Here is a 21,224-nt window from a genome sequence, read left to right on the forward strand (position 1 = left end):
CTGGCAGCTGCACAGCTGGAATGATGGTCTTGTTTATGCGGTCTAATGCCTTTCTCCATTAGTCTGATGTCTTTGAGAAGTCATTTGCTGCACTTTAGGAAAAGTCTCAGCACTTACATGGAGAAACATTGCTTTTATAAGGTCTTCATTATGACTGAGAAATAAAGCAGTTCAAGACTAATTAATTTAAACATTTTGTCTTTCATTTTTTTTAATCAATTTGATTATGGTTTATATTTAATTTTACCTAAAAAGAATATCATATTTTGATTGTAATGGAGGGAGATTTGCAAATTTAACAGTTTTACTTTCTTATTGTAAGGTTATAAGTTAGTTGGTGTGACTTTCATGTATTTAAAGGTGAATTGTAAATGTGTCCTTTGATGGCTACAGACATTTTGATCTCAAAAAATTCTAAGCAGCAATTGTTAATCTTTCAGTCACATATGAAGAGCGTTTTATTTTGAAGTGTGGCTCAGGGTGAGCTCCGTCTCTCTGGCGTGGGCGAGTCGGCCAGAGAAACAGTGGAAATCTTATTCCTCCATCACAGCACTTCAGTTCTTCAGCGCTCTCGGTCCTCAACACAACCTACACCACCTCCATGACTGTTCATGCGCAGTGAGTGGGTTGTGAAGTCAACCCAAACTTATACACTAAATATAGACCCGTATGTTTGAGTCTTGCACCATCGTAAACATGTCACCAAGTTATGGTTCTTCACGAATAACCTTGAACTGTACGGTGTGAAATGTGAAGCAGGCGTCGCATTGCCGGTGGCGGTGTGAGATGTTTTCGGGATATTATCTCATGTAACGTGCATTTGTAATGCCTCTAAATGAACAGGACGTCTATTGGGGAGGCGTGCGGCAGCTCACTCACATGCCATCCAACAGCAATGGCATTATCACTTGTGATTTCTTTTTGAACAGAATTACTTTGGAGCAGGTCATCAAAGACAGTCCAATGAAAACAGACTGGACAGCATGCAGGGATAAGCACGGAGCAGCGCCTTGGCCGAGTTGGGTTTCGCTCTAATTGGGATCAGGCGCAGCATGTGCAGGTTTGGCGCGCACGTTCGATTAATCATGAGTTTCTTTAATCGCGTCGAATTCTGCTGCGTGCGGTCGAGCTCGGACCCCCACGGTCGCGCACAGCTTAAACGCCCACCTTCCGCCTCCGCTAACACCCGCTTGGAAAGCCCGGGGTCACCTTCACCCCTCACGCGCTTCCCTCTGCCCCTGCCCCAACATTGCATCAGAGCGTTCTCGTGTCATCGATTAAATTGCATCGCGCGTGGAGCCTCCAAATCACCGGATTCCTCGTGGCTGACTCGTCCCGCTGATTGCAATTTATGCTGGAAGTCGTTCGTGTCCAACGCTCGGTCTGCTAAGGGTCCCAGAAGAGACAGCCTGCACGTGAACCTGAAGAGCATCCACACAGTGCCGGGATATCGGGGGGGGGGGGGGTCTACGGCGTCGGATGAGAACACGTTGCTGAAGGTAACGTGCCCTGTGCGTTTCACCGGGCGTCCGTCGTGGCCTTTTTTAGTGGAAGTGTGGGTGCACCTGTCTTTAATCTGCATAGTGATTACTACAGGTCCCGAGTCGGACATGGATGAGTACTGACGAAAGGCTCAACCGTTTGTCTGACACAGAGGGAGGCTGTAGAGACTGCAGATGTGTTTGCTACCCGCCCCTACACACACACACGCACGCACGCACACACACACACACACACACCTCGCACACACACGCACGCACGCACGCACACACACTCGCACACACACGCACACGCACGCACGCACGCACCCACACACGCACACGCACGCACGCACGCACATAAACATACACAGCCCTCCAGTGCAGTGCAATTGCTACAAAAAACCCCCCACAAAAAACAAACAAACAAAAAAAAAAAAACACCATGTGAAGAAAATGTGCACTCAAAACAAAAGGTTAATTTTGAGATGATGTGTAATTATTACTGCATATGTCCAAATATCTCCATAAAAGTCCAGTTACACAATATGATGGTTAATAGTAATAACATGTTTAAGGAAATGTTTAAATGTTTTTAAAGTAAATATTTAAGTACATTTGTTTTAGTTTTATTAGATCTCAGCTCATGACTGAGTATGCTAATCTGGGGTTTATTTTTAACCGATTCGCAGTTCGAGCTGAGAGTGGTTTTCTGGCTAAGGGATATTTCACTTGACTGCATGAAGCATTCCTGTCAATTACTTCATCCCTGGTGGATTCCGTTCAGTCCGGAGGACAATGCATCCGTTGATTTTCTACGGGCTCTTTCCCAAAATAGCAGAGAGCAAAATTTCACCACCTGCACTGTAAGCCCGTCTCTTTTGTAAAAGTGGGATCTTCGTTAATGACATTGGAAGAACTACAAAAATGTAACGTCCCATTAGCGCGAGCACGGCACATAAAGATGAAAAGCAAACGTGCTCGTGGTATTTCTGAGGTCTTGCGCTGTTGTTATTGTGCACTCATGGTATTAAGTGTCTCGAAGAACAAACATTTTAGCTGAAAGGACCATAATGTGGTCTACGATTTCTTAAAGCGTCCCATGTACTTTTTGCCAGAGCTATCAACAACGTCTCATTGTAGTCGGATTAGAGTCTTCTATAGCCTATCTGATGAAAGATAACAATATCCTTGAACAAATAGTACACACTGTTTGTTCTATGATTGTGATTGCATGTCTGTCTGTATTATAAAATGGTGAAAATGTTTTAATATTTTAATATATGCACCTTGGTCTCACGAGATGATATTTATTTGTCACAATTAACAGGAATCAATCCGTACGAAAAGTTGCGACAAGTTAAACCAAGGCTGGTCTCAGGTATCGTATTTGCGCCATTTCCTTTTGCGGCTTATTGGTACCGGTACATCTCTGGTATGGTTAACTGGTACTGGTGCATCTCTCTCGCTCGTACTAACTGGTAAAAATGATAGAGAACATACATAAAGTACAGGTTTTCACTCAGTACAGGTTGTTCGTTTGTTTGTTTATTTGTTTGCGGTTCAGCCAAGCGCAGGCCTGAAATTAACGAAGACTTCCAAAATATTCCCATAACTGAAAATAGATTTATCCGTTCCACAGATTTGTCCACAACAGACACATATGAAATTGTGGACTTGAAGATTGCCTTCCGTTTCACTTATGGGATTTCGTATTGCAACATAACTGATTACGTCTTTCATACCTTCGCCAAAAATATTCCGAGGAAGTAATTATAGAGTATTGTCCTGAGGGCTGAGACTGGATCACTGGACAGGTGAGGTCGAACCGAAGGGGACTCGGTGGAATGTAGAGAATTAGCTCATCTCTGGATAACAGGACAAGGACCCGTGACCCGGGAGTACGGATGGATGCACCCCTATTAAGTTATTTTGCAGACTTTTCATATTCTAAAGTCGTTCACTAAGATCAACCATAACGTTTTTGAAGTAGGGCCTTTTAAATGTTTCCAATGTTTGACGCTGAGGTTGTCATTTCTGCACCGATCCATATGTCATATGCGTCAGAAATAATTGACGTATAACTGATGATGACAGGACAGAGAATACTTTTTGGAAAATGGAAAATGTTTCATTAAGACCCAACATTTGACATTTTTTAAAAAACAATTTAATAATTTCACAAGATTTATGTTTTAAACTCTTGCAAGATTTTAATTTAAGGAACTCTGCCAAAAAAGTGTCAACATTACAAAATAAAAAAAGCTGCTAACCCATTTGTTGTGCAAGTACCTAATGTCGGCAGATGCTGACCACACAGATAAAGGCCCTGATCCGTTTACTGGGTTATTTATGTAAGCGCACTTTAGGCGTATTTATTTAGGCCATCTACACATCTGGGGGTGCAGTTACCGCTTTTGTATTTTATAATAATTTAGCAAGTCAGGTGCTCTGCTAACTGGCTAAATGCATCGTTTTGTTTTGCACTGAAGTGTAATACATAATAATATAAGTTATTGCTTTAACCGAGTTATCTGGTTTCGTTGCTGAAATGCCAACAACACCACCACTTTCGGCCTCAGTTCGCTGAATGTGTGCGGTGTGTACGGTGAACCGACACCAGCGTAAAAACTGAAGCCACCAAACTGATGGGAATGAGATATTTCTAATTACTTTCCCTGCAATTTGGTGCTGGTGTGGTAGTGACGCAAACGGGCCGCACCATTTAGATTTGAGAAGATGCCCATAATAATAGTTCCTCTTTTAGGATTAAAAAAAAACTTCATAGAATAAAATGGATGTTGTGGTGGAAACGATGAAAGCATTCATACTGTATGTGGCTGTTACAAAATAAGAGCAGAGACCACCCTTGAACCCAGCCGGACTGGCCGGGAGGGGCGGATTGTGGTCTCTGTATTTTCAGATAATTAAATCAATGCTATTTAGGAATATTTTTTGTTTTATAATAAATTATTCGTGATCAGGAATGGATATTTCTAGTCAGAAGCTTTCTTGCCAGCCAAAAAAAGCAGTTAGGCCTCGTGTGAAGCCACGCGACAGAACCGCTGCACAGCAAAACGAATATAAATATCCTAAAATAACTTTACAGGTTAGAATGCGTGAAATGTGTAGTCACAACACACTTGGATAATTGACTGGGAAATGTAGGCCTAATGCTGTTTAGATTGAAAATACATAACTTTTAAACATATGCTACTGATTAAATTAATATTCTCTCCGCGAGCCATTTTGCAGTATTCATTCGTTTGTGATAGTAACTTCGTATCTGTAGAAAACGTGAGATGGAGGGTGTAATCTTGCCCGTAAAAGTAAAGCCTAAAGTGTGTACGACTATGGCACACTAATGTCTTGGCTAGATGGTTATTTTAATATCTCTCTCTCTCTCTCTCTCTCTCTCTCTCTCTCTCTCTCTCTCTCTCTCTCTCTCTCTCTCTCTCTCTCCTCCTTCTCTCTCTAAGATACGCTATTTTATATATCTTTAAAATATTATAAAGATTTCGTATTTTCCTATTTTCATAGTCAGCGCTACAATGAGCACTTTAAATCAAGATTTGTAATTAATATGCATCACATAACCGATCTACCTTACAAAAACGGTGGCTAGGCCCAGAAAAAGGTTATCAATTTTAAAGTTCGCTGTTGGAAAATACCTGTTTAATCTTAATTTGGTTTACCCTCTAATTTAAAAGGCTGTATAATGAACACAGCTACAAGCCTGGTGAGGGTATTGCACCTCATTTGAAGACAACAGGACATAATATCTTTACTGATGTGTCAAGTTTAACTACTTTTAGGCTAAAATAGTATGACGTTTTATGGACACGCTACATCTTTTACTTGTACACTAACTTCGTAAATTCCAATGTTCGCTGTAAGAAAAAACACAGTGAATCTCACTGGATATTTTCAGTTATGGGAATATTTTGGAAGTCTTCGTTAATTTCAGGCCTGCGTTTGACTGAATTGCGCACTATTTCAGAACCTACACACCCCACACTCGGAATGCTATAGCCTAGGATGCTATCTCGATTCATTCAGCCTCGAGGAGCAAATATTAATTTAATCCTAATATTATAAGATCATTCGGAAACTTAATTAAAAGGGCTCGTTGTTTCTTTAGCGTGTTTGCCAGCACGGAAGATCGCGGAAGTTCCCGTGGCAAGGAGAGAGACCACTGAATTACCGAAGCTTCACAATCCCACTGCCTTAACTAACAAACACTTCTATTTGAATTTTGTACTGATTTCTATAATATATCATGTATTTCTTCCACATGATGTGATATAAAATGTTTGTTTGTAAATATATGCACTCAAAAGAAATGTTGCAGAATACGTATAACAGACCTATTATTCTGCATGCAATGGGAAATACGTACCACTGTGCTGGACCTTCCGTACTCACCAAACAACACCACTGGACAGCATTTGAAAATAATGCAACTTCGTAAAAATGTCGACGCCGTTTAGTGAAGCCTATTCTTAGACCAGCCTACATCTGATCACACGGTGGGTTTATAAGCGTTTGATGGAGAAGAGAGTAGCACCGAGCGCCCGTTCTCAGAGGTGCGGGGACATTAAAATCATCTGAACGATGTAGATGTTCACGGTGGTTAAAAAAAAAAAAATCTTAGTCACATGCCTCACAGCCTTTGCACATTTACCAGAGGCGGATCAAAATTATTTCCACATGTAGCCAACTCCGGAACAGCCTAAATAAAAATATCGAAAATGTTGCCTGTCACCAAATTTTATGCGTAAATATTTAAAGGCCAAAAGCAGTGTTGTTTAAGGTTGGGTGATAAACAATTCTGCAGCAAATTAGAGAGCTCAGATGTTTGGTGTGTGTTTTGTTTTTGGGTTTTTTTTTCTGCGGTGCGTGCTACAGAATAGAAATGGGAAAGTGACACATTCGTGTATTCCTAAACATCTCCAAGAGGGACAATTAAGGGGAATGTTATCCCTAGTAGGGTTTCGAGCCTTTGCTTTTCCTGAGCGGCCGCTAGACATCCACCAAAGTTAGTACGGTCCAGCTGTCCGGAGCATCCGTACATATCTGTGTAGGCTATAGCACACTGCGGTATGTTAGCAATGACCATTTCCCATGCAAAACAAAAAAAAAAGACTGAACAGTATGCATGTAGAGCATATACAGTATGTCAAAGTCATGGCTTATGCGAGTTTTAGCAATACATTAGGTTACATCGTTTCTGATTGTAGCCTAAGTGTATTTTTATCTTTTCATCAATAGGTTTTAAGGAATAGATTAAGGAAAATTAACTAACCGGAGTGTTTGTTTAGACAAGATAAGATTAGTACTGGACTGTAAACAGCTGTTGTTTCCTCGATAACTTATTCGACTTAGTGTTGACAATTACGCCTATTGTTATTAATACCAACGAGGCCTTTGATCGGGTTTACTTCAGCTCTACAGTTGCAACGACAAGTAAATAATAAATAACCAATAAAAACTAGATACGATAAATACGTAATTAAATAATAATCAACGATGTTTGTAAAAATAAAAAAAAAAGAAAATTTAATTTTTTTATCATTAGACATAGTTAAACCACGAAGCACAATAACTGCAGAACAAAACTTTCCTGTGAATTGCATTCTCCAATGTAAAAGTATAGAAAAAAGAGAAGCTAATCTGTGCTGAGCACTGCTCTGTTTCTGTCCCCAGGAAGAGAGGTATGGCCGATAAGTTCACGGGGGCGACCGCGCGTTTCGGAGCGAGACTGGATCAAAACAGGGAGCACAAAACCGGGACCTCGTCGTGCGTCGTGCCTTTAAGTGCCAAAATGTCGACGAGGAACAATCCGAGGGAGGCCGTAAGCCTGTCCGTATATTCACATCAGGGCGCGGTTATTCCTCTTGGTTGGCGTCGGAGTGGGATGAAGAAGCGCTGTCGGATAACCGGTCGGCGTCTCGTGTTCCGTCTCGCGTCCTCTCCCGTTCCGACAGCTGCTCGCTTGAGGGGATGGAGTTTTTTTTCGGGCGTCCTTTCGGTTTCGTAGGGGACTCCAGTCCTCCACCTTGTAATACCTGATAATAAACAGCAAAGCCAATATTTAGCCGAAAACGTTTACTTTAATATATATATATATATATATATATATATATATATATATATATATATATATATATATATATATATATATATATTCACACACATACACACATACACACATACACACACACATATATATTAACGTAATTAACTAGTCTTAAAAAAAGGCAAAACTTACGATTTTCTTCCATTTCATTCTTCTGTTTTGATACCATGTTTTGACCTGAAGCTGACTAAGGCCTAGAGATTCAGCCAAATCTATTCTGTAAAACAAGGAAGGTAAAAAAAAAATATGATGTTAGGTCTATTTAAACTGGACCTGTGGTCTTATAACAAATGATTCATGTTTGATTATCAGTTCCACAACCCCATAGTTCTTGGCTGCTACAGTTGCTGTCTATGTCAGTAGCAGAGACTGTTACCCAGAACCCCCTAACTATAATACAAGGCATTTTAATATAAACAATCCAAAATCGCATCTCTTGGATTTTTTTTTTAAAAAAAGGAAAATTAAATCTAATTTGCATAATGGTGTTTAGAAACAGCAGGTTAGGTCATCACCTGTCAGGTGTCGAGAGGTATTTCTGCTTCTCAAATCTTTTCTCCAAGCCCATGAGCTGAAGTTCTGTGAAAACTGTCCTGCTTCGTCTTCCTTTCTTGGTCTTACTGACCCCATCGCTCCCAGCCTCCAGTTTACCCCGAAGGTGGAGATCCAGAGGGAGGTGATGCGTCGCGGAGCCCACCTGCAGGGCCGATGCCCCGGACAACAGGGCAGAACCCAACGGTGTCCCCAGCGAGCAGGACAACGGCGACACCGGGAACTTCAGGATGCTTGTCTGGTCTGCCTTCAGGACTGCAGACAGAACATTTACGAATTCATTATAATCATGGGACTGTTGGACGTTTTGACTCCAGTCATGTTGGCTAAATAATCGTGTTCTATATTAATGGATTGTTTTTTGACCTGCTCTGGGCTACGTGTTTCACAATGTCCGCTTGTACGTGTGTTTAGCAAAGCCAGTAAATTGTACAAAGACTGGGTGGAGGGGGAGAGAAACGAACTTTGCATGTCAGCTAGAGTGAGGGGCTTTCAAAAGCAAAATATTGCTCAGGTCTAGTGGTTACTTCAGCTTCAGCTCATGCACAGTTACGACCTACGACCTTAGTTCTGGGTCTCCTCAAAATAAATTAAGCTTTTAAAGTTACAAACACATCAATGTTTGCTTCAAACAATTTGCAAACTTTTGCCCTGGCTTATTTGTTGAGATGATTCTTAAATTTCTTGGTTTCATAAAATGCACGTATGTCTAGCTAAACAAAAATAATTTTATACAATGTGCAAATCATCATCATCATAATTATTATTATTAATTATGTATTATTATTGTTGTTGTTGTTGTTGTTATTTTGTTGTCGACGATTTGTTTTTGTTCTATTCTTAAGTCTGATGTAAACGTCGGCAGCAACTTCAGTAGTTTACACGTGTCGCCTTTATGACAATCGTTAAAATAAATATCACTTAAAAAATAAGTACTGGGATTTCCTTAATTTTGAATGAGCGCGTTTTTCTCCTTTTATATTGTATTTGTTTTTGTTGTCTGCACTGTTTGGGTCCACTAACTTGTGTCTCCCTTGCTTAAATCTATTTTAGGTTAAAAAGAGATTCTCTAAATTCCCCAAACTGTAGATTTGGCATGAAGTGGGCTAACGTAAATAGGCTTGAATTAGGAAATCGCCGGAGCATAATGGCTTAGCTACTTACCTAAGTGGTTTGGATATGGTCTCGCCGACAATAAAGCATGAACTCCGAATTTGAGGAAGTCTCCCGCCGGAGGAGATATCTTGTGGTCCGGATGGTCTGTAAGGATCTCTTCAATCATGAAACTCCTGTATCGGTGGGACCGGTGGTCTGGGCCGGCCTCCGCCGGGTAATAGTGCGGCCCTATCTCCAAAGGATGTTGCATCATGATTTAGCCAATACGACGCGCTTGACTTCTCCCGAATCTCAAGTCCTAGTGGAACGACCTATTTTTCTCTGGCTCGTGAAAATCTCATTGAGCATTTATACGTCTGCGTGCGGCGCAGGACGGTGAACTTCCATTGCGCTTTTTGGGTCAGTTGCACACATCCTCGAACTTGGCAGCGACGTCTTGGGCATACGCAGAAGAGTGATATCCTATCTCTGAGCTCATGAGCTCTGCTCCGGGATTCTTGACGTGGAGCTCGGAAACGTGAGGTCGTTGTGTCTTCCGATCCGCCCTGGACGGAACAGAAGGAGCCTGTTACTGTACCCGACGGCAACGGCGCACCTCTGAATCCAGGACGCTGGCGCGTATTAAGGAGGTCTCGTCGGAGCGCCCCTCCTCTTGTTCACATGATGACACGCTCGCGAAAAAGAAGGGGGAAAGAGCGCTTTCAAGGGAGCTTCGAGTACGTTTTTCAGCAAGAGCTGAACTACAATTGCTTAACGTTTCTTTTTAAGGAAACCAGGCTAGAACGGTCCGATAGCAATGCGGTTATCGAATCGTTACCGCGACATTACAGTTCAACTCGGCCTTGCAGCAATGACATTGTAGTCAAATCGGCTCAAGGAGTTTTGATCTGTGGTCAAGCAAGTAGCTGAGATGTGCAAGAGACTCAGAATCAAGGCTGAGATTAAGGTTTCTGAGGTTAATAGCATGCATGTTTGTGTAATCTAAAATTAATAATTTCAGTGTGCATTCATTCGAGTTAAGGGAAACTGCTCACAGTTCTTATATCGCACAGTCGGAATATTAAATATACTGGACACGGTTGTAAACCTCGTAGAACGAATTCTTATTTTTGGAAGTTTAGTTTTTGTATTTACTTTGCACTACGTGTCCGCTCATTCTTCAGCCCATTCGTATTAATTTCATGTTACACCATAAAACATCTGAAAGTTTAAATCCTCGGGAAAAAAAAAATGTATAGCCCACGCAATATACGGATACGGTGATTCCAGACCTCGCGGTTACTTTTAAGAAAATCTCTGCAGTTTGTGACTAATTATGTATGATGTATTACAGTCAACGTACACTGCAGTGTAATGCCAGCTTCTTTTTTAAAATTTCAGTTTTTAGACATTCAACATTTAAACAGAATATTTGTTACGTTTTAAATTAAATTGGGGACCCATAAAATGCCTAGTCTATTAAGTCACCGAATTATGTGTTCTATAGATTTGATGAATTTTGTTTATTTTATTTTACTATTTGTTTATGCTGGTCCTCATTTCGTACAAGATAAAAGTCTTATAAATGGTACAAACAAGAATAATCCTGTTCGCCGTTATGGGCATTAGAAACCAGCGATAGAACTCTCTTTATATTCGTTACTTCACTCTAAAATATTTTATTTTGCGCAAGCTGACATGTTCAACCGATGAAAATTTACAATACTTTGTTGATTCAGTTTTTTAATAATTAATACAGAGCTTCAAAATGTTTTGTTATAAGTTCAGAGGTTTAACTTTTTTGTACTGCTCTTCATTTATTAATTTCAGATATTAACATGTCATATTGTAACGACGACAACAACAACAAGAACAACACAATAATAATTGTGTTATAATAATAATAATAATAATAATAATAATAATAATAATAATAACGTTAGTTAATAATGTGTTAGCTAGGATTTGCGTGACTAGTGGATAACCTGAACTCAGATGATAAAGAAAAATTAGGTTATACACGTTTAAAGACTTTTCATTAAGAATACAAGTTATTGTTGAACTTTCTTGTGTTTTCTATAGTAATCTATAGACCTGTGATTCATGATTTTAATATACCAGTGAACTAAGACTGCATGATTCCATGATCTCAGCAAGTTAGTTAGAAATATATTATGAAAAGTGAAGGAACATTTTTGTTCTATAAGTACCAAAATCAGACATGGCGATGTTTCTATTGGTAGTGATTCCTAATTTCAACCACTAGAGGGCATCATTTAAACGTTGAACGGTGAATGTGATTATAGCGCGTTATCATGAACTGCAGACTGTCCACAAAATAATGTTGCAAGCGTCCTACGGAAACCTGTTTTTTTTTTTTTTTTGTGACAAGTCTCAGCTTCATGTTAGGAATTCGTTATTATTTACTTATGCGATTTCATCATATCTGCTATTAGTCGACTAGTAATTGCATCTGTGCCGATCTAACACCAGTACCAAACCTAACCAACTATCAGATGAATCGGTGTAAACGAGAATGAGAGCATATTAAAAGCTCCCCAGGAATTACACAGATGGTGCACAGGACAACACAAATTCGAATTTGCAAAGGAATAGACATTTGAGAAGCTGTTAAAAGTTGCAAGATGCTATCAATCAACAACAACAAAGCAACAAACAAAAAACTTTTACTTTAAAATACTTGTCTATTTTGTTTATAAACGTGCATGTTCTTACTGTTCTGATAACCATATTACCAACACATATGGCCAGAATACGCGCAAAGTATAATGTTAATGTCATCACGAAACATGAAATATTTTGAACATTTTTGGAGTGTTTTTGGAAATATTTTTGTAAATTAATAGTGGAATAAATGAACACAGATAATCAGGGGCTCTAATAATAAGATGACTTTTGACTTGGCTCCCCAAGGTCCAAGTGTTTGTGTGCCCGTTTCTCTGCAATGTTTTTCTTCCTAAGGATGACTCGACAGCATCGCGTGACCAATGAGATGTGGCCAATGAGATGTGTGACCAATGAGATGTGTGACCAATTAGATGAGTGACCGATGAGACGAATGACCGATGAGTTGTGTGAGCGACGAGACGAGTGACCAATGAGACGCCTGATCGATGAGACGAGTGACCAATGGGAGCTCTTTTCCAGCAATCTGTTAAAATGCAAGGGACACTCGGCGACGGTTGGCCGCGGTCGGGTTACGCTCTCGCCTCTCTGAGTATGATTCCACGCAGAAGTGTCACCAACAGTAGCTGATAAAACAATAATCTAGGAACGAGGTATGTAACTCTCATATATATATATATATATATATATATATATATATATATATATATATATATATATATATATATATATATATATATATATATTCGTAACTGGCTAAAAGGGTGGTTTGCTATAAGCTAATATACCCCGGTTACCTAGGTAACACTAGCTAGGCTAGCTAGTTTGTGCACTCGTCGTGTAGCTGGATACCTCACCTCAGTTTGTACTGCATCCTTCGATAACTCCTCTCACGAAAACACTCAAAACCTTCTTGTTTGAAAAGGGCAGCAAAGAGTTTCCGCTTGCATTGGCTACATCCAGCTCGTTAGCTATCCCGCTAGCTGATGATAAGTGGTTAGCATTAGCTCGTCCAGTCGCTGTCAAGTTACTCGCTGAGGAGATTAATAACACGCCTGAGGAAATGACAGCAAAGGCATTGCTCGGTCGTATAATGTGTCATTAATCTACAAGAAATCCAACGTTTGCAGTTGAGCGCAGAGCGATTCAGAGCTTTAAAAACGTGTCCTTCGGCACGGACGTGTACATGTGCATATACAGGGCAGCTCTTCCACAATGTCCCACTGCATTTCTGCAGATGAACAGATAGTCACTGTACTGCTGTAAAGTGAGACTGTTCACAAGACTACTTTAAATGGATCGGAGTGGTTTTATTTAGAAACAAGGGCGAGCAAACGAAAAGCTGTTATTTAAACGTCTGTTTGCTTAGGAAACGCTTTGAAAATCACTTCAAAGTTGAGATGAACGTGAACGCGGCGCTTTGGTTTAGTCCTGCCTTGACCCCTCACTGCTGGGGCAAAAGGTTTGCGTCCAGTCGGAGGGAAGGATTTTATACTTTGTGATACTTTTCAATTCTGGGCCATTTTCTAATCCTGATTTCTTAATAAGGCATATGACACTGGTATTAAACTGTGGAATTGACTAAATAACTGCAGGTCATTTCCAAGCACTCGATCACAGCCTCACACGTGAGTGGCACGTTTCAGTTCGCTCTGAATTCAGGGCTAGACAAGATGGTGAGGTCAGCAGAGCGGAATGAAATGATCTTCAGGGGGAGAGGAGTGGCTGGCATCCTTGAGGTTGCTCTGCCCACCCAATCCTCCCCTCAGGGCACCCGGGCACGGCGCCGATCCACGGTGATGCGTCTCTCCTCGACGTCCGCTCTGGGTTTTGCGCGCCGGGTTTTTGACGCCACGTTTGTCTGCGGCTTCTCGCAGGGTCTGCCATGGCAGCTGGTGTCAGTCTGCTGAGTGACTTGCCCCACGACACCACTACCACCACCACCGCCGCCGCCGCCAGCAGCAGGGAGCTCTCTGCCCACATGGAGCCAGGTAGGAGCAGCATATCGAGGTGTTTGTGTCTTCTGATTTGAAAACAAGACGGTAATAAGAACCCGTTCGTCTCTAACAGTGTTGGGTCTTGTGGGAATGGGTCACCTCGTGGTCTGTAGGGATTTGTTGCTGTGAAAACATGGTGTCTTGTTGCTATTGTCTTAAGGCTTTGCAATTCCTGTTTAATATGTCTTAAAAAACCTGTAGGCTGGGAAAACTATATAATAACTAAATAATAATATCAATAACTGAAAAGTAGTTGTGCAGGGTTATTTGGAGGGGGGGTTGGTTGGTTTGTTTGTTTGTTTTTTGTTTTTTTGTAGAGCTGCTTTATGGGTTTGGTTTTGGGTTGCTTGGGTCTGCTTGCGATGGTGGCATTGCCCAGGCTGTGCTCATGGCCTGCTGTGCCCCTGTGTCACTGTACAAGAAGCACAATAAAGTGCCGCTGGCTGGTTTATCACGACGCTTTTGTGTGACCTGCAGCGATATTCTAACAACTGTTGTTACATGCCAGGCTACCAGAGGACGTGGGCGTGAAGGTTCCTGCGGTATTTCCATGGCACTATTTGCCAAAGAGCTTTCAACGCTAATCTCCACATTCAAAGAGTCATGCAGAATAAGATGATATCGTCATGTGTTGGAGTTACGTGGCTCTTATGAAGGCTCAGATGAATAGAATAACCTTAGGAATTATGATTTAAGGCTTAAGAAAAAAACGTCTGAGTGAGGAAACATTCCATCCTGAAATCTGTTTGGACAGCAAATTAAGGAAAAACGTGAATTTGTGATGAAACATTGTGTGTGTTTTGATGGCGAAATTATGTTCAGGGTTTTGCATGGAGTTTGGGTACATGAGCACTTGGGTCTTTCAAAACGCTTGAAGTTTTGAGATGATGGTTGGATAATGGGTCTTGATTTTCCTCCTCGATGCGTGTTACATAACGTGCTCCCTGCTGCAGGGCTGAGTGAAATGTGTTAGTGGCGAGCGTGGAATTGGCATGGTAGGGTCCGATCTCTGACTGCACCGGCGCGGTTAACACTGCTCCTTGGCTGGGAGCTGCAGAAGACTCAGTACCTTTGGGTGCATGTCAGTCTTTGTGTGTCCAGTTTACGCTGCCCCCAATGCTTTTGCAACTGCATGACTTTTCATTACTATGAAACATATTTAACATTCTCAAGGTTTGATGGAGTTTGAGGGATGTGTCTTAGTGTGCGCTTTAGCAACAGTACTGTGATAACGGCACTGCTGCCTGAAGGGAGCTCTGGTAATAAACGCCTCTCATACAAAAATCTGCCTTCTCTGTGTGTGTGTGTGTGTGTGTGTGTGTGTGTGTGTGTGTGTGTGTGTGTGTGTGTGAAGTGAGTGTCAGGGTCCCCACCGCCAAGTACACCAAGGTGGGCGAGACCCTGCGGAGCGTGATCCCGGGACACATGCAGTGCTCCATGGCATGCGGAGGGCGGGCCTGCAAGTATGAGAACCCATCCCGCTGGAGCGCCCAGGAGCAAGCCATCAAGGGCCTCTACTCGTCCTGGTGAGCCGCTCCTCAAACATGGACGTGGTTAATTCCTGAACGGTGTCGGTATATCAGAGGTCGAGGCCGGGGTTGGGGGAAGGTCGGCGAGACCTCGTGTGAAGCTGGATTAGTGGATGGAGAATAAGACCATGCTGTGTCCTCCCTCTGTGTTGATATTAAATGTTTTGATGTTTTGACTTGGGAGGGAGGGGGGAGGGAGGAAGAGGGACACAAATGTTTGATTTGGTAACATTTTTATTGTACTTTTTTACTGACTGATCAATTGGTTTGTTGATGTCAGGATCACCGATAATTTATTAGCTATGGCGAGACCTTCAACTGAGATTATCGAGAAATACAACATCATTGAGCAGTTTTTGGCGTAAGTCTCGCACGCTCCACACTGCTGCTTAATGCTGGCGGGAGAGTCGGACCGCGCTGACGCCCATCTCTGTCCTAGGTGTGGCCTGAGGTCTGTCATTAACCTGCAGCGCCCAGGAGAGCACGCTAGCTGCGGCTACCCGCTGGAGCCGGAGAGTGGGTTCACCTACCGGCCAGAGGTCTTCATGGAAGCAGGGAGTGAGTGTTTGTGTCACGCACTCACAAATTAGTTAGCAGAACTAATGAAAGGTTTGTATCCCTTGGTAGAGCTCGACTGTGCTAATTGTTTCTGACTAATATTATCTCAGCGGGCGAACTGTGTGAATGGGGAGGGTGAGGAGGTGGCAGGGCTCTGTTTAAACGTCATCTCTAATGAAGCATGTGTGCTGTGCTTCCCAGCCCCCCTCCTCCCCATGATTAAGGTTAGCTCTGTAGCTCCTAACGAGCTCTCCCGAGATTGCCCCGCGTGTTCGTTGGGCCTTGGCATGTCAGTACGCACACGAAACGTCATTCAAACAAGTGAGCGGAAATGAAATTTCCTGACGTGGTGGCTTCCGCAAAGGTGTGAACTACCGTTCCGCAGACCTCTGTGTTCACGGGCAGTAAACATACATTTTACACGCAGTACTTTTTCTGTTGCCCGGTCAGTAAATTTATAGTGCACCCCTTAATTTATTAGGTGGCTTTATTCATGGTTAAGTTCCCATTTAAGCATCTTTTTCCTTTCCAGTCTATTTTTACAACTTTGGATGGAAGGACTACGGCGTGGCGTCTCTAACTACCGTCCTGGACATGGTGAAGGTGATGGCATTTGCCGTGCAGGAGGGGAAGATGGCCATCCATTGCCATGCCGGGCTCGGAAGAACAGGTGTGAACTGCTCCCTGGTTACGGCGTACACTAACACAACGCGTTTCTGACGTAGTCGTGGTGATGCGGTGTGTGTGTTTGTGTTCTTGGCGCGTTCCAGTAATGGTTGAGTATCTGTTCTGAATTAATACATGCAGTAATAGTCTGCATTTTTTTTTTTTTTCATTCTGCTTCATTCTGACTGCAGTCCAGGACGTGGCTGTATTAAATTAATTATAGCTCATAACGTTTAATGTCACTCAAATTCTTAAGATCACTGAAATGAAGCAGATAAACAGTGTACAGTGGCTTCAACTGGTGCAGAAGTGTGCAGATCTGTGTAAAACTGGGGGAACTGGGCAGAAGTGGGTGGACCTGTGTAGAACTGGGCGGAACTGTGTGTTCCTACATTCCTCTTGCATCTCCAACCCCCTGAGCTGCAGAGTGCATGCGTATATAAAAATGGCCTGTCCTGTCACCGCTGTGTGTAGGAGTCCCTCCTGCTCCTGGCTAACACTTCCTCCTTACAGGCGTCCTGCTGGCCTGCTACTTGGTGTTCCGGTTCCGAATGAGCGCGGACCAGGCCATCCTGTTTGTGCGTGCCAAGCGGCCCAGCTCGATCCAGACGCGCGGACAGCTGCTGTGCGTTCGCGAGTTTGCCCAATTCCTCGCACCCCTGCGCGGCGTGTTCCCGAGCAGCGAGCCTGCCGGCCGCACCCTCACGCTCTCCCAGTACCTGGTGCGCCAGCGCCACCTGCTGCACGGCTACGAAGCGAGGCAGATGAAGAACGTGCCCAAGATCGTGCACGTGGTGTGCGGGATCCTGCTGGCCATCGCTGAGGGCAGGCAGGCGGCTGGAGGGGGCCTGGACGAGGCGCCCGACTTGGCGGCCGAGGTGGAGAAGACCGTGTCCCGGGAGGCCCTGCAGCAGCTGGGGAAGGAGATGATGGGGAAGGGCATCCCCATGCCCCGGCCCTCCCAGCCATCCTCCCTCCCCCTGGCCGGCCACAGCCTGCTCCCCGCCCAGCAGGACTCGGAGCTCCTCCGGCGGTGGCAAGGCGCCCCTGGACCTCAGCGCTCGCTGCGCCGCGGCCTGAGCTGCAGCGACTCCGCCCTGCACACGCTGGGCTCAAGGGGCCAGCTGACCGCATGCCCCCCTAGACCCATCTCTGAGCCCCTGAACCAGCACTGTGTGTCTCAGAGCAGCCTAGCACCGGAGTTCCCGGGCCCCCAGAACTCCAGGGCCCCGGTAACACCAAAGAGCTGCAACACCCTCACACGCAGGTCTCCCACCGAAGAGACGGAACGCGGGCCTCGCCGCCCAGCCGTTGTGGAGTGGGTGCCGCCCAAAGGGACGCAACGCAGCAGGTCTTTGAGTCCTCGGGGGAGCAGCGCCGTCCTGCTGGCCGCATCGCAGACAGCAGAGGAGGGTCGTGAATGCGCTCAGTCAAACCGACATCAAGGGGCTCCAGCTGGGACTAGCGATGAACCAGAAAGAGTGGGCAGTGTCGTTCCATTCCTAATGCTGCAAAGCGACCTCACCCCCGAAGCCCGCCACGCGCTGGTGCTGAAGGCTCTGGCAGTAGATCCAGACGATGAACATCTCAGGAACTCCATCTTACTGTGGCAGGTATTAACGATTATATTGCGTATGATTTTCATGTTTTAAGTACAGTACTAGCTGTATTTATTGTAACGGCAGTACCCAAGTTGTCAAAATGACCTCTTATGAACTGTGTTTCAGCTTTGGCTATTAACATAAAAAATCTGGCTAACATCTCAGAAGTTTATCGGATATCAGACATCTGAGTTAATGTTCCAGCTGATAATTAAAGCACATCATAACTGCTATATGATGCGTCACGGAGACTCAGCCGTAGCTGAGCTGTAGATCAAATGCTGATCTGCGCTGAATAAAAAGGATGTGAAATCTGAAGTTAGTCCTTAAGTGCGGAGAAGGCGGTTAGCAGTGATCAGAGTGGTTTAGATGAAAGTTGTCTTCTCCTTAAGATGGAGCTGAACTCCAGAGACGGGGCCTGGGAGAGGCTGCGTCTGCAGTGGGATCCCCTGCTCCTCTCCGCCCTCATGTGGTCATGGCTGGAGCAGCTGAAGGAGCCGGTCCTCACCAGGGAGGATGTGGAGGTGCTGATAGCCAACAGCCACAGCCCCCTGGTGGCTCTGGATGCCATAGACAAGGTAGGAGAGCGTGGGGGAGCGTGGAGGAGCGTGAGGAAGACTGTAGGAGCATGAGGGAGCGTGGAGGAGCGTGAGGAAGACTGGAGGAGCGTGAGGGAGCGTGAGGGAGCGTGGGGGAGCGTGAGGAAGACTGGAGGAGCGTGGGGGAGCGCGAGGAAGACTGGAGGAGCGTGAGGGAGCGTGAGGAAGACTGAAGGAGTGGGGGAGCGTGGAGGAGCGTGAGGAAGACTGGAGGAGGGTGGAGGAGCGCGAGGGAGCGTGGAGGAGCGCGAGGAAGACTGGAGGAGTGTGGAGGAGCATGAGGAAGACTGGAGGAATGTGGGGGAGCGTGGAGGAGCGTGGGGGAGCAAGGCTCTGTGGGAGTGGGACAGCAGCAGAATGAGCTTCCTCTGTAGGAGTCGGTGAAGTGAATCAGGTTTCATGTGTGGCATCGGTCTGTTGTTCATCCTTGATGCCTGTGAGCTGCAGTGTTGAAGCCTTTAGCATTTGCCTTTATTTAGGAACTATGAGTAATCATCAGTTAATTATAAGCTGAGGCAGCAAAGGCAGAAAAATTCACAAATGAGTCTGAAAGCTGAATTTTTATTAATGAACTGCAGGATGCTGAACTCTGGTCCTGGGACTCTAGAGGTTAGAAGTTAGCTCCAGTACACCTGCCTCTAACACTCTGGATGACCTGGGTCAGGCGTGCTAGATTAGAGTGGGAACTCCTACTGTCTGTTTTGTCATTCCATTTGACTTCCGGGCAACTGTGTAAACGTTCTAACTTTGTCCCCATATGTTGTACAGGACAAGAAACAAACCTTGTTCTGCGTCCTGGACTGTGTTGCACACTTAGCGAAGTCGCCAGACGAGATCGAAACTGCCGTCCTTCGTCGCACAATCGGAGCGTTCACACGGGTACGTTTCTTCTGTGAGGCAGGTGTTCAGGCTGGCGTTGAAGTGGACTCACTCTCTGCTATGGGCACAATCCCCAGGAGAGAGGTTGGACTACTTTGTAGCTTGTGCGTTTAGGATACAATGAGTTTAAACGCACTCATCTTGATTGTACTTCTGTTTATTCCAGTATACTACAGATTCAGAGTGTGGAAAGCAGGTTTATGACACTCTCTCAGAAATTCTCACCCTGGTTCTGAACGACATAAGGAGGAAAGCAGCTGGAGAGTTGGAGACGTCATGCCACTGCACGTAAACACACAAATGTCACTGCAAACTGCACATAAACACTAGGATCATCTTCACTGCAAACGCACTGCATGTAAATGCCCTGATCGCCCCTCACTGCAAGTGCACTGTGCGTCCTGATCGTCTCAGATGCAAACACACCGCACACACCCTGGACGTTATCTGCATTGGCTGCAAGTACTCCACCATACTTTTGAAGAACACTGTCCTGATGCGATGTTCCTAAACGCTGCTTTTTTTGTGGTCGTCGCAGTTGAGCTTTAAAAGAATGTATTTTAACACGTCTCCTAATGCACACGTCACAATGTTTTCAGCAGTTATTGTTTATTTAAAAACTACTGCCATGTGTGTATGCCATATATGTGCGCACCAGAAGTTCTGTGTATTTTCCTCCTTAACAATCATTCGTACTTAACATAGCATTTTGGTATCTTATATTTATATTTATTATCTTACTGATAAAACATTATTTATTAAGGCCTGTTTAATTATTTTTCTCTTAGTAACATTTTGCGCAAGTGAATTGACAGATCTTCGGAAAAGCGCTGTCTCATCACATTATATGCCTACATGTCACTCCTAAAATACCTCCTCTTTGACCAAATAATTTCACTGTGCAAGATGTCTTTTATGGAATATTTTTTATGCTATTTAGAGAAAAACAAATTGCTAGAACAAAAATAAAACAAAGACCTATCCAAGGTTTGCTCTGTTGGCCATCCTCGGCTAGACAACAAACGTATGCTATTTTTTCATAATGCACAGTAGCCTAGCTGTGTTTCAGCGTTGTGTTGATGGACGTACTGATGCTTCTAATGGTGTCTTGGTGTGGGTGTGTGGGTGTGCTCAAACGGTCCTGCCTTTGTCTGATGCCCTCTGCCTCATGTTAGTGGCATTGCTTGGAAACAAGCTACTGTTTTGTAAGTTAAGGACCTGGTGACTTGAGCACTGTAGCTAACTGAGATTCAACTTGAACCTCACTTTCTTATTGAATGCGAATAAATTGTTTTCAGCATTGACACAGGGACATCTAGTTCACCTGGCATGGGATTGTAAACTCTTAAGTGTTTTAAAAGATGGGAGCACTGTGGCTTTAAGGCACATTCTGTCCTCAGTCCCCATGGAGATGAAATAAATGTTCATAAAATGAAATGCTTGAGTGTTTCTGTTTGTTTTGTAACACATACAGCACTCACATTA

General features: G+C 43.9%; 2 protein-coding genes across 3 annotated transcripts; one reads left to right on the forward strand and one right to left on the reverse strand.

Annotated features, from left to right (window-relative positions):
- Window positions 1-7,021: 7,021 nt before the first annotated feature.
- barx1 (BARX homeobox 1) lies at window positions 7,022-9,996 on the reverse strand. The gene is made up of 4 exons (XM_027025153.3): window positions 9,334-9,996; window positions 8,133-8,424; window positions 7,750-7,834; window positions 7,022-7,546 (listed from the first exon to the last, which is right to left on the reverse strand). The coding sequence occupies exons 1-4, from the start codon at window positions 9,536-9,538 to the stop codon at window positions 7,367-7,369; spliced, it is 762 nt and encodes a 253-aa protein (XP_026880954.1). The 5' UTR covers window positions 9,539-9,996; the 3' UTR covers window positions 7,022-7,366.
- Window positions 9,997-12,448: 2,452 nt separating this feature from the next.
- Window positions 12,449-20,942, forward strand: ptpdc1a (protein tyrosine phosphatase domain containing 1a). Of its 2 annotated transcripts, XM_027025142.3 has the most exons (10): window positions 12,449-12,563; window positions 13,788-13,901; window positions 15,262-15,433; window positions 15,717-15,797; window positions 15,876-15,994; window positions 16,527-16,664; window positions 17,174-18,273; window positions 18,654-18,839; window positions 19,629-19,739; window positions 19,906-20,942. In XM_027025142.3, the coding sequence occupies exons 2-10, from the start codon at window positions 13,796-13,798 to the stop codon at window positions 20,029-20,031; spliced, it is 2,139 nt and encodes a 712-aa protein (XP_026880943.3). In that variant the 5' UTR covers window positions 12,449-12,563; window positions 13,788-13,795; the 3' UTR covers window positions 20,032-20,942. The 2 variants fall into 2 exon arrangements, 1 of the variants encoding a protein (XP_026880943.3); XR_014119422.1 differs by lacking the exon at window positions 19,906-20,942 and having other exon boundaries at window positions 18,654-19,254.
- The last annotated feature ends 282 nt before the right edge of the window (window positions 20,943-21,224 follow it).

The sequence above is a fragment of the Electrophorus electricus genome, chromosome 22 (genome assembly GCF_041902795.1).
Source record: "Electrophorus electricus isolate QZ-2024a chromosome 22, ASM4190279v1, whole genome shotgun sequence".
NCBI lineage: Eukaryota > Metazoa > Chordata > Actinopteri > Gymnotiformes > Gymnotidae > Electrophorus > Electrophorus electricus.

What these genes read in the sequence shown, in the direction of transcription:
- barx1 (XM_027025153.3), bottom strand. Translation starts at nt 9,538, where the DNA reads ATGATGCAACATCCTTTGGAGATAGGGCCGCACTATTACCCGGCGGAG. An exon ending in ACCATATCCAAACCACTTAG is followed by an intron (nt 8,425 to 9,333) that starts GTAAGTAGCTAA and finishes TTCTGTCTGCAG; the next exon opens with TCCTGAAGGCAGACCAGACA. An exon ending in TACCTCTCGACACCTGACAG is followed by an intron (nt 7,835 to 8,132) that starts GTGATGACCTAA and finishes CTTGTTTTACAG; the next exon opens with AATAGATTTGGCTGAATCTC.
- ptpdc1a (XM_027025142.3), top strand. Translation starts at nt 13,796, where the DNA reads ATGGCAGCTGGTGTCAGTCTGCTGAGTGACTTGCCCCACGACACCACT. An exon ending in TGCCGGGCTCGGAAGAACAG is followed by an intron (nt 16,665 to 17,173) that starts GTGTGAACTGCT and finishes TCCTCCTTACAG; the next exon opens with GCGTCCTGCTGGCCTGCTAC. An exon ending in CAATCGGAGCGTTCACACGG is followed by an intron (nt 19,740 to 19,905) that starts GTACGTTTCTTC and finishes TGTTTATTCCAG; the next exon opens with TATACTACAGATTCAGAGTG.